This window comes from Oncorhynchus tshawytscha, linkage group LG33, assembly GCF_018296145.1.
Source record: "Oncorhynchus tshawytscha isolate Ot180627B linkage group LG33, Otsh_v2.0, whole genome shotgun sequence".
NCBI classification, from domain to species: domain Eukaryota; kingdom Metazoa; phylum Chordata; class Actinopteri; order Salmoniformes; family Salmonidae; genus Oncorhynchus; species Oncorhynchus tshawytscha.
In genome coordinates, this window is record NC_056461.1 from 33,883,001 (window position 1) to 33,907,946 (window position 24,946).

Genomic DNA, 24,946 nt, shown 5'->3' on the forward strand with positions numbered 1-24,946 from the left:
CCTGGAAAAAACAGAATGTCTAATGGATTACCAAAGATAATACACTGAACAAAAACAGAAACTCAACATGTAAAGTGTTGACCCTATGTTTCCAATCTGAATGTGTGGCATATCAAGAAGCTGATTAAACAGCATGATCATTATACAGGTGCACCTTCTGCTGGGGACAATAAAAGGCCACTTTAAAATGTGCAGTTTTGTCACACAACACAATGCCACAGATGTCTCATGTTTTGAGGCAGGGTGCAATTGGCATGCTGACTGCAGGATTGTCCAACAGAGCTGTCGCCGGGTAATTTTAATTTCATTTCTCTACCAGAATCCGCCTCCAAAGTCATTTTAGAGAATTTTTCAGTACGTCCAACTGGCCTCACAGACCACGTGCATGGAGTCGCGTGGGCGAGCGGTTTGCTGATGTCAACGTTGTTAAGAGTGCTCCATGGTGGTGGTGGGGTAATGGTATGGGCAGGCATAAGCTATTGACAACGAACACATTTGTATTTTATCGATGGCAATCTGAATGCAGAGATACCGTGATGAGATCCTGAGGCCCATTGTCGTGTCATTCATCCGCAACCATCACCTCATGTTTCAGCATGATAATGCACGGCCCCATGTCACAAGGATTTGTACACAGTTCCTGGAAGCTGAAAATATCCCAGTTCTTCCTTGGCCTGAATACTAACCAGATGCTCTGGATCGACATGTATGACAGCGTGTTCCAGTTGCCACCAATATCCAGCAACTTTGTGCAGCCATTTTTTTAACTAGGCATTGAAGAGGAGTGGGAGGAACATTCCACAAGCCCCAATCAACAGCCTGATCAACTAAGGAGAACATTACCTGCCCCAATTCATAGTGCCAACTGTAAAGTTTGGTGGATGAGGAATAATGGTCTGGGGCTGTTTTTCATGGTTCTTGTGGCAACAGTTTGGTGAAGTCACTTTCCTGTTTCAGCATGACAATGCTCCCATGCACAAAGTGAGATCCATACAGAAATGGTTTGTCGAGATTGGTTTGGAAGAACCTGACTGGCCTGCACAAAGCACTGACCTTAACCCCATCGAACACCTTTGGGATAAATTGGAACACCGACTGCGAGCCAGGCCTAATCGCCCAACATCAGTGCCAGACCTCACTAATGCTCTTGTGGCTGAATGGAAGTCCCCTCAGCAATGTTCCAACATCTAGTGGAAAGCCTTCCCAGAAGAGTGGAGGCTGTTAAAGGGGGGACCGACTCCATATTAATGCCCATGATTTTGGAATGCGATGTTTGATGAGCAGATGTCCACATACACTACATGACCAAAGGTGTCTGTGACCAACAGTATTCCCAGTCATGTGAAATACATAGATTAGAGCTAATGAATTTATTTCAGTTGAGTGATGTCCTTATATGAACTGTAACTCTGTAAAATCTTAGACATTTTTGCATGTTGCATTTATATTTTTCTTCAGTAAATATTTTCAATAAATCATAAAAAATTAAAATAAAAAAAAATTCATTGTACTGTAGTTATTTATTTTTTAGGTATGAAATACTTTCACAACCACAGAAAAAAAAGAACACTATATTACAACCAGAATCATCATGAAATGAACAACGACAAATCACTGACAAGGATGTCAAGAGAGGTTACACTGCGATCATATTTTTATACCATGTCTTAAAGATGGAACCACAAATTTGCATTCAAATCGTCAGTAATTGCAATGATAAGGCCCTCCATAGACATAAAGATGAAGGATACCTAGAACAATGTATCTGCTTACTGGATAAGACATCATACCATTCTGGCTTTAAATTGGATAGAAATAAATAGCAATCAATTTGAATTTGTTTATAAAGATCAATGAGTAAGGTGAAAATACACTTTGTCTGTTTACCATTAGTAAAAACTAGGCTAGTTTCAGTCTAGTTTGCATAGTGACATGTACAAGCTGTTGACCGAGCCTTGCCTGACACCTACTGTAAGAAAGCTTACAGTAAGGATGGATTGAAATGGACATAAATGGGTGCCTGGAGGAAAATGAAGGAGGGTCATGCTTAGTCAATTTTATTCAAGAGGAGTGTTTAGTATTTTTTTCTATCTAGTCCAGGGGAGCATCATAATTTGTAATTGATGAAATTTCTATATTTCTCAGTGTTTTAGAATTAGTTGCTTATAAGGAGATGTGTGCCGATGTTTGATGTGTGCCCGATGCCACCCCTCATCTATGATTCTCCACTGGGAATGCTATTTGAGTGCCCTTATAAGCTATTTAGTATGGTCTCAATCAAATGACCCATACCCTATAGGCCAGGGTTCTCCAGCTGGCGGCCCGCGGGCCACATTTTATTTGGTCCCACATAAAAGACTGTAAAGACACCAGGAAATCAGCTCCAAGTGGTTTTAATTTAAGAAATCTGTTCCCAAGTATTTCCACGCATAATAGACACGTGATCATATACAAATGTAAGTAAGGTTTGAAATTATTATGTTTTAGTCAAACATTATATCCGTTTGGGCTTCTTGTGGTCAATTTGCAGTCTACAAATGATTTGTAATTATGTTCTGGCCACCTGACCATCCGCTCCAGAAAAATATTGTCCCGCGGCTGAATCTAGTTGATGATCCCTGCTATAGGCTACGAAGTGCATCCTCAGACAAGCACAGAAGAAAGTTATATTTCTAAGATAGCTGCCGGGATGGTGTCAATAAAACTAGGCTGCATTACACACTGCAATGGATATTCCAACCCTGAGCCCCGGCCTGCTCTGCTCTTGCTGATCAAAACCCTTTTTTGTGTACTGCCTAACCAATGCTGTGCTGTGTAGGCCTATGTTGGTAGTTCAGGAGGAGACTCAAAAGCTTCTTCCAAAAATAATATTTTATTAGGCCTAGTCCAAAAAATGGACTATCTTGCCCATGTTCTGTTCAGTTCAGTTTGAGAAGGAGAGCGTGAAGATGAGGAGGATCGGAGGTAAACTTTGATAGCTTGCTATTATAATAGATTTGATTAAAAATGATATGTTTCTTTCCCATTATGTAGGCCTATTTACCAGAGGTAAATAATAAGCCAGGTTCCAGCAACTTACATTGTGGTGCTGAGACTTGAAGCAGCAGCCACGGCACAATCAATCAGAAACAGCTCATGGTGCTGAAAGTAGGCATAGTTCATTTGAACCATATTCATTTTTATTAGACTTTAATAACAAGAGGGCTTTGTGTTGGAGCCTGTATCTTATTATTTACGAAATAAGAGGTAGGCCTACCTGTCTGACAGAAGAAATTAGGCTGCTATGTTATGTCATATGCCTACTTTTTACTAAAGAGAATGGCAAAAAGCACAGCCCTACCCCTTGTTATCTTAAGATTTTGAAGAAAATAGAATGGATCCGATTATATAGGGTGATCTATAAAATCGCTTTCGTCCGCGATTCTGTATGCTAGAAACAATCTGTATCATTGGGGATATCATTGTTTCGTTTCTTTGACATTGAGAGGCTGATCTACAACCTCTTATATCCGAGAAGACAAAAAAATGACTTTGCTTGGGAAGCAATCTAATTCTGTCACTATCAATTGATTGAGCTATTCACTTTCTGTACAATAAAATCTGTTTAAACTCAGACAGCTTCTAGGGAAACTCTTACGACCTTCTCTCGTTGGGTTAAGCCATGGAGGAAGAGTAGCCAGCAGTTAAAGCTTTCTGTGTCAGTAGGCCTACTCTGTCTGGGGTGGAAAGTTAGGCCTACTCTGTCTGGGGTGGAAAGTTAGGCCTACTCTGTCTGGGGTGGAAAGGTAGGCCTAACTTTTGAAAGTACCATGTTCAGATTCATAATGACATCTCAGATTTAATTATTTGCAAACAGGGCCCGTGTTGTTGCAAACAAGACAAGAGAAATATGACAAGATGAACAGATACAGCCTCTCTCTCCGTCCCTTCGTTTGGTCATTTGTGCAGCATTAAAAAAATATTATAATATGTAAAATTACGTAGAACTGCATGACATGATAATAGATTCATGCAATGCTTTTACTATAAAGGAGATCATTCTACCCCTACTCTTGTTCACATTGGTCTGCGAACCCACAACCTTCTAGCCTCAGCCATCAAAAGTCTCATTTGTTGCCATGTAATGCTTACAGGACGAAGAACAGTTTGTAAAACTGCACATGTAAGGCTCTGGTCTGTCCCAGAAGTGAGGCTAAACGCTAGACGTACTCTGCTATCCACTTAGGTTTATTATTATTGTGTGTTCAGGGAGGGTTTAGGTCAAATATATTTTGCTGAAGGGAGGGCCATACATTTTCATTTCAAAGTGGTCCAATTTTCTCCATGTAACTCTTATCATAAATAACGTTTACTCCCTAATTGCAGGCTATTTCATTAGTGTTGCTGAAACTTAGCCTTGCACAACAGACATGTCAGGTGAAACCACTGTCTATAAATGGTCTAGTGATATGCTGTCCTGGGATGTTCATCTGCTGCCAGATTACTCGTGTGTTCATCTCCAGACATCCGTCCTAAACATTGAGAGAGCAGAGTTGGGCTATGGCTCCTAAGCATCACCTGCCTCTGGAGAGGTGGCACTGCACAGAGCAGTAGCTGGCTTAGGGAATACGCATCACTGTGCTGGTGGTGGCGGGTCCGGGGCCCGTTTGGGTGAGGGTGCGGTGGTGACTACGACAGTGGACATTGACTTGGGGGAGCCTGCTGCGGAGCGCTGCTGGAGCTGCTGGGCTGGCACCGTCTGGATCCGCACCTGGAGGAGACAGATACATCAGCCACTCCAACCAACTACTATACCTGATGGGTCAGGTGTTCCCCCATCATATGGTCAGGAACAATTATTGTCCTGCAACAAAATGCAGTTTGTTTGGGAGCTGGGTGAGTAACGGATAACAGGTGAGCTGCTGACTGACCTGTGTGGCCTGTCCCTGCTGCTGCAGCTGCTGTAACTGTTGAGCCGTGACAAAGCTGACTGGCTTGTTCCCAGCTATCAGCTTGGTACCGGCAGGCATGGTGGTGAGGATGATGTTCCTGCCGAGACTGCTGATACTGCACCGACCATTTACATACACAGTGAGCTACAAATGTATTGGGACAGTGAAACATTTTTGTTTGTTTTGGCTCTGTACTCCAGCACTTCTGAAATGATCAAATGACCGAGGTTAAAGTGCAGACTGTCAGCTTTAATTTGAGGGTATTTTCATCCATATATCCAGAAATTACAGCACTTTTTGTACATGTTAGGGGACCAAAAGTCTTGGGACAAATTCACGCATCCTGAATGAATCGTGAATAACGATGAGTGAGAAAGTTAGAGGCATAAATTTCATACCCCCCAAAAAATGCGAACCTCCCCTGTTATTGGTAATGGTGAGAGGTTAGCATGTGTTAGTAGTATGTTATTTGCGCGTCTAACTTTCTCACTCATCATTATACACGATTAATTCAGGACATCTGTAATCATGGTAGCATCCACATTAATGTAGACGTGTTTATAAACATATTCTATTCATTTTGCTTCATAGGATGCTGCCTTTTGCATCGTATGATAATAAATAATAATTGAACATAATTTGGGAATGCTTTATGTATTTTTAAAGTTACATATCTTCAAAACTTGATTGCTGACAAGCAAAACATTTTGGGACTATGTCAACAATGGACTAAAAGATAGTTTTGGGGTAGAGTTTTCCTTTAAGGCTGAACTGAACATGAGGACTCACTTGGTACTGAGGTTTCCTTTCAGTATGGGCGTGGTCATCACACTCTTACTTTTCAGTGGTTGGCTGAGGACAGACAGAGGCACTGTGAACCGAGCTGGTAACTTCCCCTGGGGAAATAAAAGAGGGGGACAATCATTGGATGATCCTTTCAAAGGTGGGGTGGTGGGGGCTATAGAGAATGTGGCTATATAGAATGTGGCTATAGAGAATGTGGCTATAGAGAATGTGGCTATATAGAATGTGGCTATATAGAATGTAGCTATATAGAATGTGGCTATAGAGAATGTGGCTATAGAGAATGTGGCTATATAGAATGTGGCTATATAGAATGTGGCTATAGAGAATGTGGCTATAGAGAATGTGGCTATATAGAATGTGGCTGTATAGAATGTGGCTATAGAGAATGTGGCTATAGAGAATGTGGCTATAGAGAATGTGGCTATATAGAATGTGGCTATATAGAATGTGGCTATATAGAATGTGGCTATATAGAATGTGGCTATATAGAATGTGGCTATATAGAATGTGGCTATAGAGAATGTGGCTATAGAGAATGTGGCTATAGAGAATGTGGCTATATAGAATGTGGCTATAGAGAATGTGGCTATAGAGAATGTGGCTATAGAGAATGTGGCTATAGAGAATGTGGCTATAGAGAATGTGGCTATAGAGAATGTGGCTATAGAGAATGTGGCTATAGAGAATGTGGCTATAGAGAATGTGGCTATAGAGAATGTGGCTATAGAGAATGTGGCTATATAGAATGTGGCTATATAGAATGTGGCTATAGAGAATGTGGCTATATAGAATGTGGCTATAGAGAATGGGGCTATATAGAATGTCTTGAAAATAAGAGAGATCCCACGTTAGCCCTCCCAACAGAGGCAGAGAAGGTGTCTGGATAAAGAGTTATTACACAACCATCCTGAATCCCACAGTAGATATAAGAGGGGAGTTAATGGTGATGTGAATGAAGCTGTGGGTCTTACTGGTTGTGTGGACACCACTGTGGCTGTGACGGGGACCTGGCGGACAGTAGCTGTGGCTGTTCCCAGAGTCAGGGAGCCTGAGGCAGAAGAGCCCACCGTCACCCCTTTAGCTCCGGCCAGTCCGCTGGTGGCTATGGTGACAGTGGCGGCTCCAGTGGAGACTGGTTTGCTGCCAGTGGTGGTTGTCATGGTGATGGTTTGACCCTGTTTCTGTGGGATGACCCCGAGGCCGGGCATGATCCGTATGGTGGTGCCACTCTTCGAGTCAGACGAGGAGACGGTGGAGAAGGTTCTGGTCTTCTGCTCGGCCATAGTGACTGCTAGGGTGGGCATCAGGCGGATAGTGTCCCCTGCAGCCTTCAACAGGGTGGTGGTGCCAGCAGAGGCCTTGCTGGTCCGGACTTCACCCGAGGAGGAGGCTGGGCTAGAGGTGGAGTGGGGTGGGGCTACATGGAGAGTAGCAGATATGCTCTTAGTAGTGGCAGTGCCTAACATGTCGGGGGTGAGTTTGACGGTGGTGAGAGGGGACTTAGTTAGGGTGGCCATCATGTCAGGAGTGATCCGCAGCACCGTCTGTCCTTTAGAGTCTGTGGTGATGGAGGAGGGGGGCAGGCGGAGCACATCCTTGCCCTGGATGCGCAGATTGGTAGTCGTTATTGGAAGACCCGGTCTACCTTGAGACTTTATACCCAACTGGCCTGTGATAGCCACCTTTAGAGAGATACATTACATGAGAATAAAACATACAGGAAATACTCTGACAAATGAAAAAACAAATCTCTTTCATGAACACATTACAGCGAAACTATAAATATCTGAAACCTTATTTACATGTAAATCCTTAAATGCCTCCTAATGAACTGTAATAACTTCCTGTTCACCTGTTTGATGATGTTCTGGCTGGTGACTCCCTGTCGGACAGCGGGGGAGGTAGGGTTGTGTGCTGGGCCGCCAGGGGATGCAGTCTGAGGTTTGAGTACAGTAACAGCAGTGGTCAGGCCTGACACTGACAGGGTTGTTTGCCCTCTGGATGCCTGCACCTGGATGGGGCTACCAGCAGACTGGGTCCTCAGTGGTAATGACACCACAGCCTGCTCAGTTACAGGGTGGAGAAAGGAAAAACACAACCCTTCAATTACATGCACCAGTGTATTACAGAAAAAAATGCCTCTCATCTGTGGTTCAAGACCATGTCTGATTAATACAGTTAAATATGGTGCAAATTCCAGGTAAATGTTTTTAACTCTACTCAAAATCGATGTAACACTGAAGAGACTCCGTTCTCTTGATAGTAAGCATTGCATTGTTTTGTGGGTAACAGAATGGTCAGTGATTAACCTGTGTGATGCCCTTGGTTCCCATGGTGACTGGCACTCTGATTTGATGAGGGGTTTGGTGCACCAGCGTGGCATGCTGTCCTCCTGCTGTCTGGGAAGAAACCACTCGTACCTGTGGGAGAGTGCCTGACTGGTGGCCCACTACCCTGGCTGTGTGTTGGGAGGTAGCTGGCTGAGAGACCTGGGGGCCAGACTGGCTGCTGGACAACAGGGTCCCCAGCTGGGGCATGGGGGGAGGAGACACCAATAGAACACTAAGGGCGAAGAGAGCAGTGGATTAGTACTATCATAACATAAAGAAGTTCTATAATTGAGCCTGATAAAAGTTCATCCATGGTATCTGAGTTATACTGACCCAGGACTGGTCTTGACTGAATCTGGGATCCCAGCTTTGGTGGGGGTTGTGGCTACAGGGGCGAGGGGTGATTTGGGGGTTCCAGGCGTGCTGGTAGTGGGGGTGGTCGGAGTTGGAGACATGGGACCCCCCACATCACTTGCTTCCAGGCCTCCAGGGGTCTTACCACCCCCCTCCTTACTTCCAGACTTCTATAACACACAGGGTGCATAGTCACCATCAACACATACCACAACCATGACATACAGTTACAGGCAGTTATATTGGCACCATTGCAAATATAAAAACAGCTTCTATCTCGAGCCAATCAGAATGTTAAATAGCCATTAATAGCCGGCCTCTGAGCAGTACCCTTCCCTGAACTTAGTGACTGTTACTAGCCGGATACCACCCGGTACTCTACCCTGCGCCTTAGAAAGTGCTGCCCTATGTACATAGTCATTAAACACTGGTCACTTTAATAATATTTTCACACTGTTCCACATACTTTATTCTAGTAAAGGCTCATCCTATATAAATACTTCTGTACACACCTTTTCTATTCATATACTATCCATGTCTACAGTGCCTTCAGAAAGTATTCACACCCCTCCTTCTTCAGGAGTACACATTTAAGTTGGATGGACTCACTCTATCACTAACATGATTTTTTAAATGACTACCTCATCTCTGTACCCCACACGTGTATAATAATGTTTACATAGCTTTGCTTTATTCAGCTCATATGTGTATACTGTATTCTATTCTACTGTACTTTAGTCTATGCCACTCTGACATTGCTCATCCCAATATTAATATATTCCTTAATTCTATTATTTTACTTTTAGATTTGTGTGGATTGTTGTGAATTGTTAGATATTACTGCACTGTTGGAGCTAGAAACACAAGCATTTCGCTTCACCCGCAACAACATCTGTGAAACATGTACATGACCAATAAAATGTGATTTGATTTGCCATACAATTATCTGAAAGGTCCCTCAGTCAAGCAGTGCATTTCAAACACAGATTCAACAACAAAAACGAGGGAGGTTTTCCAATGCCTCGCAAAGAAGGGCACCTATTGCTAGATGGGTAAAAATAAAAAACACAAACATTGAATATTCCTTTGAGCATGGTGAAGTTATTAATTACACTTTGGATGGTGTATCAATACACCCAGTCACTACAAAGATACAAGTGTCCTTCCTAACTCAGTTGCCGGAGAGGAAGGAAACCGCTCAGGGATTACACCATGAGGCCAATGGTGACTTTAAAACAGTGATAGGAGAAAACTGAGGATGGATCAACAACATTGTAGTTATTCCACTATACTAACCTAAATGACAGAGTTAAAAGAAGGAAGCTTGTACAGAATAAAAATATTCCAAAACATGCATCATGTTTTTGTTTTTATATATATATATGTACCTTTATTTAACTAGGCAAGTCAATTAAGAACAAATTCTTGTTTACAATGACGGCCTACACCAGCCAAAGCAAGAGAACTCTGGGTCAATTGCGCGCCGCCCTATGGGACTCCTAATCACGGCTGCTTGTGATACAGCCTGGTTCGAACCAGGGTGTCTGTAGTGACGCCTCTAGCCCTGAGATGCAGTGCTTTAGACCGCTGTGCCACTTAGGAACCCCAGTCGGGTAAAATGTATGGAGTAAAATGTACATGATTTTCTTTAGGAATGTAGTGAAGTAAAAGTTGTACTACTTAAGTAGTACTTTTTACTTAAGTACTTTACACCACTGCAAATTTGTGCCCATGAATTTGTGCTCAAATGTGTGTGTATGGAACATTTCCGGGATATTTGATTTCAGGTCATGAAACATGGGACCAACACTTTACATGTTGCGTTTATATTTTTGTTCAGTATATTTGTGAAGAAATAGGGAATTATTTAAGAACAGTGCAAGGGTGCCAATATATTTTGTCACAACTGTATGTTAGACAACAACAGAGCTCATTCCATAGTATCAGCCTATCATCAGGATTCTAGACAGAAATGACAAGTGTTTTAGCAAGACAAAGTTGCACATCCTCCAGTCTACATACAAGCTGAGAGGGTGTGTCAGTGTACATGAGCTGAGAGGGTGTGTCAGTGTACATGAGCTGAGAGGGTGTGTCAGTGTACATGAGCTGAGAGGGTGTGTCAGTGTACATGAGCTGAGAGGGTGTGTCAGTGTACATGAGCTGAGAGGGTATGTCAGTGTACATGAGCTGAGAGGGTGTGTCAGTGTACATGAGCTGAGAGGGTGTGTCAGTGTACATGAGCTGAGAGGGTGTGTCAAGTGTACATGAGCTGAGAGGGTATGTCAAGTGTACATGAGCTGAGAGGGTATGTCAAGTGTACATGAGCTGAGAGGGTATGTCAGTGTACATGAGCTGAGAGGGTATGTCAGTGTACATGAGCTGAGAGGGTATGTCAGTGTACATGAGCTGAGAGGGTATGTCAGTGTACATGAGCTGAGAGGGTATAAAACCTCAATTTGTCAGAGGTACAGCAATTACAGCAGAGTAGAGGCAGTGGAACTCACAGGCTTAGACGCAGGTTTAGGTTTCTGCTGCAGAGCCTTTCTGGCCTTGGCAGCAGCAGCTTGAGCCTGGTGAATCCTCTCTAGATGAGGACAGAATTATTAGTTGTAACAATGTGCCTGTGGGCTACTGAGGAAAGCAATGTCAAGCACATTCAGATCTTATCACTTTCCATTGGTAGAAAGTGCTGCTCACCAAACTCCTCCTGACCGCGGTCACGGTGCAGGTAGATCCACAGCTTGCGGCCGATGTCATACTTCACACAGGGGTCCTTCTCATAGTGCAGCCTGTCCAGAGCCCCACTCACAACCGTGTTCACCTGCAGGAAACATTACATGAGGTGCAGTGCTCAGTCACAGACAAACAAGGACAGACTGATAACAATAACCCAGTCGCCGTGAGGATCTAACCTGAGCACTGGTGACATCTGGTGCCAGGAATTGAGAGTCCTTGAGCAGCTCACAGATCTCAGCTCTGGTCCCCTCTCCGTTGGGCAGCCGGGCTGCTGCGTCCCGCACTGAGGGAGAGGAGCAGCAGAATAGTCCTATCTAACCTGTGGCTACTGCAACAACACCACATACTGATTGGCAGGTGTATACATGTCTTACCCAAGGAGAGGATGGTGACATAAGCTGGGCGGTCGGAGCGCAGCAGAGTGTGTTCTCTGGCTTTGTTGAGAGACATCTCCTTGTCAAAGACCCCCTTAACAGGCCCCACCACAGACTCAAAGCCATGCATTCTGAAGGTGAAGGCTTTGTGTGGCTGGTCATACCGCTGCTGCTCCTGATGATCAAAACAAGAATATGGACGCATAATGATTACAGAGAACACTGTGTGATCGTTGTAAATACTCAATACAGAACAAACCCTAGACTAAAAAGGTAGAGACGTGACATGGACCTGCACTTGGAAAACATGCCTCTCGTCTCCTGTGCTGGGCCGCACCACGAAGTCAGTCCAACTGCTTAGTTACAGAGAGAACAGCAAACAGTAATTCAATCAAATCTAAATCCCACTATGGCAATAAACACATACACTACCCAAGTCATTCAGAGTAAGAGCATTTGTGAATTGAGTAAAGTGGAAACTTACACTCTAGGGGTGGGAGAAGTCATCTCTGTTAGTTCTTCACATTCTGTCTGTAGAGGACATTGTTTTTTTATTCAAGTGTATTAGAGGGAACAGAAAAGGACCATACTGACAGAGTAGTGAGATGTGGAAATGTGTACTTGCAATACCTTGACCACAACCAAGTCCTTGGAGTCGACCCATAGCTGACACAGAGCACTCAAATCCTTCTCTCCATCCTGACTGGGACCTTTGAGACACGAGATCGAGACAAACCTCTATGTCTCAAACTATAAATATTTTAACGTGCAATGTGACAGAATTTGGACAGATCATCTGACTGACAAAAAGGAGATCTTACCAATCCATTTCCATCGCTGTGAGTTTTCCCTGAACGCCACATAGGGAGTGAAGCCACTGGGAAGAACCAACATACCGACTGAGTGAGAGAGAGGAAGACAATGAGCGAAGAAGAGAGAGAGAGAGAGAGAAGAAAGATGAGAGGATGATGATATTACTGCTTTAACGATGCAGAGAAGAGGATGTCTGCCTGGTCACCTTTAGTCTCCCCAGCTAGGAAGTGCAGGGCCGGCAGCACCATCTCTGACCAGCAGGAGGCCGAGGAGAACCAGGGGTTCAGGGAACTAGCTGGAGATGTCTGCCACTGTTGGACCTTCTCCTCCAACTAACAACAGGACATACACGATTCATTACATACTCTTAAAGTGTTACAACAGTTCCAATTCAAAGTAACAGTTCAGCTCATCACATAACAACTCAGTGGTCTTGTGGTTAGTGTCTGCCCTAAGTCATACCAAAGACACTAAAAATGGGACCTGATGCAACTCTGCTTGGCACTCGGAAATAAGGAGATAGATTGGGGGTAGAAAGGCCCTGTGATAGACTAGCATCCTGTCCAGGGGGTGTGCTTGTACATCAAGCTGCCTCATGCTACAGAAACAGGAGATAGGCTCCTGATCCTATGAGCCTTTCTGCCTCGCTTGTGCAAAGCTTCTTACTGATCACATACGCCACCATGTCGCCAAACCTACTAGCAATATACTTGTGATGGTATAACTGATTGAATACCATGGTGGTGCTGGCGAGGCCGTCTAGTTTTAGGATGTTCTCCAGCAGGTTGAAGAAGCTCACTGCGATCTCCTCCACCATGACAGGGCTGTTCTGCACCTCCTCCATCGGCCTGCAGAGAGAAAAGTACGGTGTGCAGTGTGCAACTGAATTCATGATAGCATCTAAATGTCCGGAGCACAAGAATATCAGTCAAGCTGTCATTTTGCTTCACTCATTGAATGTCATGTTAGAACATCTCTGTTCATATAACAGCATCAATCAATCAAATGTATTTATTGAGCCCTTTTTTACATCAGCCGATGTCAAAGTGTTGTACAGAAACCCAGCCTACAATCCCAAACAGCAAGCAATGCAGATGTAGAAAAACTCCTAGCCACTCTACTCTACCCTGCTGCACTCTACTGTACTCTACCCTACTCTGCTGAGCTCTACCCTACTCTGCTGAGCTCCACCCTACTCTACTGAGCTCTTCCCTACTCTGCTGAGCTCTACCCTACTCTGCTGAGCTCTACCCTACTCTGCTGAGCTCTACCCTACTCTGCTGAGCTCTACCCTACTCTGCTGAGCTCTACCCTACTCTGCTGAGCTCTACCCTACTCTGCTGAGCTCTACCCTACTCTGCTGAGCTCTACCCTACTCTGCTGAGCTCTACCCTACTCTACTGTAGCATGCGATATTTCATTACTAACATGTCAGGTTAAAGTGCCATCTTTGTGGGATGAGAACATAAGACTTCGCAATGTTACCAGTGCCTGTAATCTGGTTTGGGTTGTTAATCAACCTACAAGGGTGTTTACAAACACTACAGGAACAAGATCATCCACATGTGTCGATCACATTTTTACTAGTACAGTAAAACTTTGTTCTAAACCTGTATCCGTACCCATTGGATGCAGTGATCACAATATAGTGGCCATATCCAGGAAAGACAACGTTCCGACAGCTGGGCCTAAAATAGTGTATAAGAGATCATACACATTTTTTTGCTGTGACTCTTATGTGGATGATGTTAAAAAATATTTTTTGGTCTGATGTGAAAAGGAGCATCCAGACGCTGCACTTGATGAATTTATGAAACTTCTTCCTATTATTGATAAACATGCACCTATTAAGAAACTGACTGTTAGAACGGTTAAGGCTCCATTGATTGATGAGGAATTGAAAAACTATGGCTGAAGCTGAAAGAGATGGGGCAAAGGGAGTGGCTAATAAGTCTGGCTGCACATCTGACTGGCTGATTTACTGCAAAATCAGAAATTACAGTTGAAGTCGGAAGTTTACATACACCTTAGCCAAATTCATTTAAACTCAGTTTTTCACAATTCCTAACATTTAATCATATTAAAAAGTCCCTGTCTTGGGTCAGTTAGGATCACCACTTTATTTTAATAATGTGAAATGTCAGAATAATAGTAGAGAGAATAATTTATTTCAGCTTTTATTTCTTTCATCACATTCCCAGTGGGTCAGAAGTTTACATACACGGAATTAGTATTTGGCAGCATTGCCTTAAAATTGACTCGGGTCAAACGTTTTGGGTAGCCTTCCACAAGCTTCCCACAATAAGTTGGGTGTATTTTGGCCCATTCCTCCTGACAGAGCTGGTGTAACTGAGTCAGGTTTGTAGGCCTCCTTTGCTCACACACGCTTTTTCAGTTCTGCCCACAAATTATCTATAGGATTGAGATCAGGGCTTTGTTATGGCCACTTCAATATCTGGACTTTGTTGTCCTTAAGCCATTTTGCCACAACTTTGGAAGTATGCTTGGGGTCATTGTCCATTTGGAAGACCCATTTGCGACCAAGCTTTAACTTCCTGACTGATGTCTTGAGACGATGCTTCAATATATCCACATAATTTTACTTTCTCATGATGCCATCTATTTTGTGAAGTGCACCAGTCCCTCCTGCAGCAAAGCACCCCCACAACATGATGCTGCCACCCCCGTGCTTCATGGTTGGGATGGTGTTCTTTGGCTTGCAAGCCTCCCCCTTTTCCCTCCAAACAGAACGATGGTCATTATGGCCAAACAGTTCGATTTTTGTTTCATCAGACCAGAGGACATTTCTCCAAAAAGTACGATCTTTGTCTCCATGTGCAGTTGCAAACCGTAGTCTGGCTTTTTTATGGCAGTTTTGGAGCAGTGGCTTCTTCCTTGCTGAGCGGCCTTTCAGGTTATGTCGATATAGGACTCATTTTACTGTGGATATAGATACTTTTGTACCTGTTTCCCCCAGCATCTTCACAAGGCCATTTGCTGTTGTTCTGGGATTGATTTGCACTTTTCGCACCAAAGTACATTAATCTCTAGGAGACAGAACGCGTCTCCTTCCTGAGTGGTATGACAGCAGCGTGGTCCCATGGTGTTTATACTTGCATACTATTGTTTGTACAGATTAACGTGGTACCTTCAGGCATTTGGAAATTGCTCCCAAGGATGAACCAGACTTGTGGAGGTCTACAATATGTTTTCTGAGGTCTTGGCTGATTTCTTTTGATTTTCCCATGATATCAAGCAAAGCGGCACTGAGTTTGAAGGTAGGCCTTGAAATACATCCACAGGTACACCTCCAATTGACTCAAATGATGTCAATTAGCCTATCAGGAGCTTCTACAGCCATGACATCACTTTCTGGAATTTTCCAAGCTGTTTAAAGGCACAGTCAACTTAGTGTATGTAAACTTCTGACCCACTGGAATTGTGATACAGTGAATTATAGGTGAAATAATCTGTCTGTAAACAATTGTTGGAAAAATGACTTGTGTCATGCACAAAGTAGATGTCCTAACCGACTTGCCCAAACTACAGTGTGTTAACAAGAAATTTGTGGAGTGATTGAAAAATGAGTTTTAATGACTCCAACCTAAGTGTATGTAAACTTCCGACTTCAACTGTATGCACTAAAACCGAATTACTTAAGTGCCAAGTTCAGGTAGGTCAGATGCCTTCTCTGCTTCCAACATCACTAATGCGGTAGGAATATCGGATTGGGAAGCGAGATGCGGAGTGAAATTCGTTGGGACTGTTAGAGCAAATACAATGCTACTTCTCTGGTAACAAATTAACAACAGATTTTCAGTATGATTATAGAGAAGGGCACTCAACACGGCACTGACATAAATGACTGATGGTTGGACGAAAGAAATTGAGAAAACGAAGATTGTGGGAGCTGTACTGTTAGAGATCAGTGCAGTCTTTGACTTTATTGAACATATCCTGTTCTTGAAAAAATTAGTGTGTTATGGCTTTTCAACCTCTGCCATATCATGGATTCAGAGCTATCCATCTAATAGAACTCAGAGGTTTTTTTTTACGGGAAGCTTCTCTAATGTCAAACCTGTGATGTACTGCAGGACAGCTCTCTAGGCCCTCTACTCTTTTCTATTTTTACTAATGACATGCCACTGGCATTAAACAAAGCATTTGTGTCCATGTATGCTGATGATTCAACCATATACAGTTAAATGCCCCCCTTTTTCCACATTTTGTTACGTTACAGCCTTGTTCTAAAATTGATTAAATACATTTTTTCACCAATTCAACTACACACAATACCCCATAATGACAAAGCAAAAACAAGTTTTTAGAAATGTTTGCAAAATACCTTATTTACATAAGTATTCGGACCCTTTGCTATGAGACTCGAAATTGAGCTCAGGTGCATCCTGTTTCCATTGACAATCCTTGAGATGTTTCTACAACTTGGAGTCCATCTGTGATAAATTCAATTGATTGGACATGATTTGGAAAAGCACACACAGTTGACAGTGCATGTCAGAGCAAAAGGCAAGCCATGAGGTCGAAGGAATTGTCCACAGAGCTCAGAGACAAGATTGTGTTGAGGCACAGATCTGGGGAAGGGTAGCAAAACATTTCTGCAGCATTGAAGGTCCCCAAGAACACAGTAGCCTCCATATCTGGAAATTCTTTTGATTTTCCCATGATATCAAGCAAAGCGTTACATTACACTCCATGCAGTTTGGCTTCAGAGCGAAACACTCCACAGAAACGGCCAACTGCTTTCTTCTGGAAAATGTGAAGTCCAAGATGGACAAAGGGGGTGCTGTTGGGGCTGTGTTTCTGGACCTAAGGAAGGCTTTTGATACTGTTAACCATGAGATTCTCATCACAAAATTGTCCAAGTTCAACTTTTCCCCTGATGCCTTGAGATGGATGAAATCATACCTTGAAGGCAGAACTCAGTGTGTCAGAGTGAGCAATGAGATGTCGCCCACTCGTAGCTATGATGTGGGCGTGCCCCAAGGGTCAATACTGGGGCCCCTCCTGTTCAGCCTGTACATTAATGATCTGCCTTCTGTCTGTAATGGGTCTGAAGTTCAAATGTATGCAGATGATACAGTGATATATGTGCATGCAAAGAGCAAACAACAAGCTGCACAAGAACTCACTACTGTAATGGTCCAGGTTACAAAGTGGCTCAGTGACTCGTGTTTGCATCTCAATGTGAAAAAAACTGTTTGCATGTTCTTCACAAAGAGGGCAACAGATGCTACTGAGCCAGATGTCTATGTGTCAGGGGAGAAGCTCCAGGTGGTATCCGATTTTAAGTACCTTGGCATCATACTTGATTCCAACCTCTCTTTTAAAAAGCATGTGAAAAAGGTAATTCAAATAACCAAATTCAACCTAGCTAATTTCCGATTTATACGAAATTGTTTGACTACAGAGGTAGCAAAACTGTACTTCGAATCTATGATACTCCCCCACTTAACATACTGCTTGACTAGTTGGGCCCAAGCTTGCTGTACAACATTAAAACTTATTCAGTCTGTCTACAAACAGGCTCTCAAAGTGCTTGATAGGAAGCCCAATAGCCATCATCATTGTCACATCCTTAGAAAGCATGAGCTCTTGAGTTGGGAAAATCTTGTGCAATACACCGACGCATGTCTTGTATTCAAGATCCTTAATGGCCTGGCTCCCCCTCCACTCAATATTTTTGTTAAACAGAAAACCCAGACATATGGCAGCAGATCCACAAGGTCTGCCATGAGAGGTGACTGTATAGTTCCCTAAGGAAAAGCACCTTTAGTAAATCTGCATTCTCTGTGAGAGCTTCCCATGTCTGGAATACACTGCCATCAGACACACATAACTGCACCACATATCACACTTTCACAAAATGCTTGAAGACATGGCTAAAGGTCAATCAGATTTGTGAACATAGTCCCTAGCTGTGTGTTGCCGCTTTCCATGTTGTCTGTTGTCTGTAGCTTGTGAGGTGTGGAAACACTTTGTTGCTTTTATGAATTTTGTCTTGCTGCTTTTTGTTCTATGTTGCTCTGTCTGTATGCTATGTCTTGCTTGTCCTATGTTGCTATGTCTTGCTTGTTCTATGTTACTATTGTCTATATTGTAATTGTTTTTTATAACCTGCCCAGGGACTGCGGTTGAAAATTAGCCGGCTGGCTAAAACCGGCACTTTTACTGAAACGTTGATTAATGTGCACTGTCCCTGTAAAAATAAAAAATAAACTCGGAAACTCGGAATTTGTACCCCTTTTCTCCCCCCAATTTTGTGGTATCTAAGTGGTAGTTACAGTCTTGTCTCATCGCTGCAACTCTCATACGGACTCGGGAGAGGCGAAGGTCGAGAGCCCTGCCTCCTCCGAAACACAACCCAACCAAGCCGCACTGCTTCTTGACACAATGCCCACTTAACCCGGAAGTCAGCCACACCAATGTGTCGGAGGAAACATCGTGCACCTGGTGACCGTGTCAGCGTGCACTGTGCCCGGCCCACCACAGGGGTTGCTAGTGCACGATGGGACAAGGACATCCCTGCCAGCCAAACCCTCCACAAACCCAGACGGCGCTGGGCCAATTGTGCGCCGACCCATGGGTCTCGGTTGCGGCCGGTGGCGACAGAGCCTGGACTCAAACCCAGAATCTCTGGTGGCACAGCTAGCACTGCGATGCAGTGCCTTAGACCACTACGCCACTTGGGAGGCCGTGGCCTCCATCATTCTTAAATGGCAGAAATTTGGAACCACCAAGACTCTTCCTAGAGCTGGCTGACCGGACAAACTGAGCAATCGGGGGAGAAGGGCCTTGGTCAGGAAGGTGACCAAGAACCCAATGGTCACTCTGACAGAGCTCCAGAGTTCTTCTGTGGTGATGGGAGAACCTTCCAGAAGGACAACCATCTATGAAGCTCTCCACCAATCAGGCTTTTATGGTAAAGCAGCTAGACAGAAGCCACTCCTCAGTAAAAGGCACATGACAGCCCACTTGGAGTTTGCCAAAAGGCACCTAAAGGACTCTCAGACCATGAGAAACAAGATTCTCTGGTCTGATGAAACCAAGATTAAACTCTTTGGCCTGAATGCCAAGCATCACGTCTAGAGGAAACCAGGTACCATACCTACATTGAAGCATGGTGGTGGCAGCATCATGCTGTGGGGATGTTTTTCAGCCGCAGGGACTGGGAGACTAGTCAGGATCGAGGGAAAGAAGAACGGAGCAAAGTACAGAAAGATCCTTGATGAAAACCTGTTCCAGAGCGCTCAGGACCTCAGACTGGGGCGAAGGTTCACATTCCAACAGGACAATGACCCTAAGAACCCAGGCAACATAACGCAGAAGTGGCTTCGGGACAAGTCTCTGAATGTCCTTGAGTCACCCAGCCAGAGCCTGGACGATCGAACATCTCTGGAGACCTGAAAATAGCTGTGCAGTGACGCTCCCCATCCAACCTGACAGAGCTTGAGAGGATCTGCAGATAAGAATGGGAGACACTCCTCAAATACAGGTGTGCAAAGCTTGTAGCGTCATACCCAAGAAAACTCAAGGCTGTAAAATGCTGTCAAAAGGTGCTTCAACAAAGTAAAACATTTGCAAAAAAATTCTAAAAACCTGTTTTTGCTTTGTCATTATGGGGTATTGCGTGTAGATTGATTAGGTGAAAAAACATTTTGTCAATTTTAGTAGAAGGTTGTAACGTAACAAAATGTGGAAAAAGTCAAGGGGTCTGAATACTTTCCGAAAGCAATGTACACATCAGCAACCACAGCTAAACCCTTAAAGCTAAACCGTTGCAGTCTGTTTGGAATGGGTGACCAGTACTAAATTGGTCCTGAACATCTTTAAAACTAAGAGCATTGTATTTGGTTCAAATCATTCCTTATGTTCTATACCTCAGCTGAATCTGGTAACTGCTGCTCCAGTTTCAACTGTTCTGCCTGCGGCTATGGAACCCTGACCTGTTCACAGGACGTGCTACCTTGTCCCGGACCTGCTGTTTTCGACTCTCTCTCTCTACTACACCTGCTGTCTCTAACTCTGAATGCTCGGCTATGAAAAGCCAACTGACATTTGAGGTGCTGACCTGTTTCACCCTCTACAACCACTGTTATTATTATTATTATTTGACCCTGCTGGTCATCTATGAACGTTTGAACATCTTGGCCATGTTCTGTTTATAATCTCAACCCGGCACAGCCAGAAGAGGACTGGCCACCCCTGGTTCCTCTCTAGGTTTCTTCCTAGGTTCCTGCCTTTCTAGGGAGTTTTTCCTAGCCACCGTGCTTCTACATCTACATTGCTTGCTTTTTAGGGTTTAGGCTGGGTTTCTGCTAACCCTAGAGGGGTTGGTTGTTTAGCAACAAAACCTACGCATGCTTAACTATGTGGCAAAACAGATGGCGTTGGCTTAGATTGTTGACAACATGTAAACTATATTTCTAATGAATCAAATCAAATCGACTCACTCTTCCTTGACACTGGGCAGTGGAGTGACTGGGGTCTCAGGCAGAGCAGCTGTGATGTTAACTGATGGAGCTGGGGCTTCTGAAGGCATCAGAGCCTCACAGGGATCCTCAGACTCCACTTTAATTGTCCTCATCTTCTTCTTTCTCCTCTCCTCCCTCATCTTCCTCTTGGGCAGAGCCAGGTCAAACAGTGCTAGATCATAGAAGATACTAGTTAAGAATGTTTCTACACTAGTTGTGCCTTACATCATTCAGAGGATCTAATTGAATCTAGCTACATACACTACTAACCACAAGTATGTGGACACCCTTTGAAATTTGTGTATTCGGCTATTTCAGCCACAGCTGTTGCTGACAGGTGTAAAATATCGAGCACACAGCCATAGACAAACATTTAGCAGTAGAATGGCCTGTATTGAAGATTTCAGTGACTTTCAACGTGGCACCGCCATAGGATGTCACCTTTCCAACAAGTCAGTTCATCAAATGTCTGCCCTGCTAGAGCTGCCCAGGTCAACTGTAAGTGCTGTTTTTGTGAAGTGGAAACATCTAGGAGCAACAACGGCTCAGCCGCAAAGTGGTAGGCCACACAAGCTTACAGAGCGGGACCGCCGAGTGCTGAAGGGCATAGCGCCCAAAAACTGTCTGTCCTCAGTTGCAACACTCACTACCGAGTTCCAAACTGCCTCTGGAAGAAACATCAGCAAAATAACTGTTCATCGGGAGCTTCATGAAACGGGTTTCCATGGCCGAGCAGCCGTAAAAGTCGGCTGGAAAGGTGTAAAGCTTGCCGCCAGTGGACTCTGGAGCAGTGGAAATTCTGGAAAATCTTAACGTTACAGCATACAATGCTTCTAGACGATTCTGTGCTTACAAATTTGTGGCAACAGTTTGGGGAAGGCCCTTTCCTCTTTCAGCATGACAATGCCCCCATGCACAAAAGAGAGGTCCATGCAAAAATAGTTTCTCAATATCGGTGTGGAAGAACTTGACAGGCCTGCACAGAGCCCTGACCTCAAATCCATCGAACAACTTTGGGATGAATTGGAACACCGACTGCGAGCCAGACCTAATCGCCCAACATCAGTGCCCAACCTCACTAAATGCTCCTGTGGCTGAATTGAAGCAAGTCCCGCAGCAATGTTCCAATGTCAAGCGGAAAGCCTTCCCAGAAGGGTGGAGACTGTTTTGCAGCAAAAGGGGGGGACCAACTCCATTAATGCCCATGATTTTGGAATGAGATGTTTGACGAGCATTTGTCCACATACTTTTGGCCAAGTAGAGCATGATTAATTTGTCTTTATGATTATGATTTTGGTGTTTTGGTTATAGACTTGACTTGTACTCACTCATCATGGAGCCTTTACGACCTATGTTCACTCTAGACATCATGTCACCCAGGCGGATGTCAGAAGTCATCAAGTCTGGATGATCCTGTACAAATAAGAATGACTAGGATTAGGATACAAGGAAATGTTGTACAAGATGATATTAGGTAGATAAACAGTGTCCCCAATTTCCATTCACACCTTGATTTTATGGATAGCAGAATTCTCTGCTGTTTTTGTGAATGGAGAAGCAAAGAAGAAACTAACCGGTTGTCGTCTCCTCTTCTCTCTATGTCTCCGTAGCATGGCTCTCATGTCCTTCTCTCCCAGTTCTTGCTTATCTGTGTAAGCAGGCACCACATATCTTCAATCACTACATCTGCAGTGTCTTTATGTACATTACAGCAGTAGGGCTGGGGATTGCCAGGGACCTCACGATACAATATTATATTATCACGATACTTAGGTGCCGATACGATATGTATTGCGATTCGATGTTCAAAACATATTGTTCACTATATAGACTGCTGCAGCGAGGCAGAGAGTTTTGATCAGTCATGGAAATACAAGTGCTGAAAACACGTTGGCTCACTATTTTAGAAAGATGGAGAAAAAGCTATAGGACGAAAAATACCGGAGTTTTGGCGCAGTTACAGCTAGCTGACTAGCGCAAGATAGTGCTATCTAGCAAAATCGATACTTGGAAGTCAAAGTATCGATTTAATATCGTCCAAAACAATATTGCGATATGTAACCATAAATGTTTTCCCCCAATCATTATACAGTAATTGTATAGATCTACTGTAACTGACCGGTGGTCTTCATGTCCTGGGTGGAGAGACTGGGCAAAACCCTGACAGAGACTGTGGGCGTTGGAGAGGAAGGAGATTGAGGTGTTGGCAGCCAAGAGGCTGTATCTGCAAATACAACGCAAAGGACAAGTATGTGACATCGAGAAAACATTGAAAGAGGAACTCTGACACTTATTCAATGCTGCTAAATGCAATTACATTTCAACATTCTAGGCTGATGAAAGCAGACTCACCATCATCGTCAGATGAGGCATTGCTGTCTCCACACTCAGTTTTAACTTCCCTCAGTATCCGGCACACTCTTCCTCTGACCCTCTGTTCCTGCACCTCACCATGTGTCTGGGTGGGATACTTTCTGTTCACCGCAATGTCAGGGCCACTGCGGACAGCCAACTCTAGCAGTTCCTAAACACAAAGAAATGATATATGTGAACATACTGAGGAAGGCTTTTCACCTTGTGCTTGAGACTGAAGCTTGAAGATATATGCATATGTAACTGATGTGAAATGGCTAGCTAGTTAGCGGTGGTGCGCGCTAATAGCGTTTCAATCGGTGACGTCACTCGCTCTGAGACCTTGAAGTAGTTGTTCCCCTTGCTCTGCAAGGGCCGTGGCTTTTGTGGCGCGATGGGTAACGATGCTTAGTGGGTGACTGTTGTTGATGTGTGCAGAGGGTCCCTGGTTCAAGCCCAGGTAGGGGCGAGGAGAGGGACGGAAGCAATACTGTTACACATACCTTTCTAGAGACCAGGATCTGTTTAAGGAGTTTGTGGTAGTACTGCTGCAATGAGTTCAGCTGGCGTTTTTTCTGGGACTTGGCACACAGTTGTCTGTACTTAACCACTTCTGGATTGAAATGGCCATCTGGGGAGAGCACAGTGGTACATGATATCACTGATATGCCATAAACAGTCCAAAAACTCACTCAAAATCAAGCCGTTTGAGAGAGGCGGAATGTTACCTTGGAACAGTTTCTGTGCAAGGTGCAAGGGGTTTCCGAAGCAGAAGTTCTGTTTGTTGAAGAGTTTGCTGATGGTGCTGTCCTGCTCACAAGTGTTGTCTTCTTGAAAGTGTGGTAACAGTTGACGGAGATGCTGCCTCTGGTCATCTGTCAGTACTTCAGACCAAGTGCTTTCACTCAGCACAGAGAAGAATATTTCAGGCTGTTTGCCCAACAAAACAAAAAAATATATATAAACAGAACTGTAAATGCAACAATCGACATACAGTACACCTTTATATATACTGTCTATGCAGTGTACACAATGGATAAACAGCATATGATCAAGTTAACACAGAAATCACTGCAGTATGCTATTATTAGCTACTCACATCCTCAAGCAGGTCTTCGGGAAGACTCACTTGACAGTTTCCCAACATGCACTCTTCAGTGATGCGCCCATCACTGCCCTCCCCTGAGTCTAGGGGGTCGGTCAGCATGTGATCAAGTTCATCCATTCTGATCTTCCTTCACAATCTGAAGGGGAAAAAATGAATTACATTGGTAGCTACAGTAACGTTCGCCATCTAACTAAAATCACGAGTCCATTGGCCTTGTTAGCTAGCTAGCTAACGTAAAATAGAACAGTTTAGTCTGCATTTCTACAGAAAACATTATCGATCTTGTTGGCTGGCTAACTAGATATTACATTATCATGTCAAGGATGAAATACAAACCAAAAACACATGTCAACGTGAGCTACTAGCTAAATTATGCTAGCCAGCTACCCAAGGCAAGATAACTAAACCAGGAAAAATACGATTCAATGAAGTATTCTGCGCACTTTGGATATGATTATCTAGTTAGCAATGTGAGCTTAACCAATAGATAACTCGTTTAGCTAACAAAGACACAATTACCTAGTTTACCAGAAAATAGAGCACATTGGACATCGGATAAAAGACTCAGAGGGGAATCATAACAACGACGTACCAATACGGTTTCCGTCCCGTCCGCTAAGTCTACCGTGAGTACTTCCAATTTCCTCGA

At 43.9% G+C, this 24,946-nt stretch overlaps 1 protein-coding gene across 5 annotated transcripts; it reads right to left on the bottom strand.

Annotated features, from left to right (window-relative positions):
• Positions 1-1,501: 1,501 nt before the first annotated feature.
• Positions 1,502-24,903, bottom strand: nfrkb (nuclear factor related to kappaB binding protein). 5 transcript variants are annotated; one of them, XM_024397918.2, is made up of 26 exons: positions 24,826-24,903; positions 24,289-24,433; positions 23,918-24,119; positions 23,693-23,820; positions 23,190-23,361; positions 22,957-23,061; positions 22,412-22,485; positions 22,166-22,250; positions 20,817-21,009; positions 13,082-13,193; positions 12,551-12,677; positions 12,354-12,431; positions 12,163-12,242; positions 12,017-12,063; positions 11,825-11,888; positions 11,533-11,707; positions 11,335-11,441; positions 11,120-11,243; positions 10,927-11,006; positions 8,402-8,592; positions 8,048-8,300; positions 7,591-7,800; positions 6,710-7,420; positions 5,721-5,827; positions 4,911-5,046; positions 1,502-4,750 (listed from the first exon to the last, which is right to left on the bottom strand). In XM_024397918.2, exons 2-26 carry the CDS (start codon positions 24,412-24,414, stop codon positions 4,613-4,615), a joined length of 3,825 nt encoding a protein of 1,274 aa, XP_024253686.1. In that variant the 5' UTR covers positions 24,415-24,433; positions 24,826-24,903; the 3' UTR covers positions 1,502-4,612. The 5 variants fall into 5 exon arrangements, with proteins under 5 accessions (XP_024253686.1, XP_024253687.1, XP_024253689.1 ...); XM_024397919.2 differs by having other exon boundaries at positions 11,825-11,885; positions 24,817-24,890; XM_024397921.2 differs by having other exon boundaries at positions 8,402-8,589; positions 24,817-24,890.
• Between the last annotated feature and the right edge of the window lie 43 nt (positions 24,904-24,946).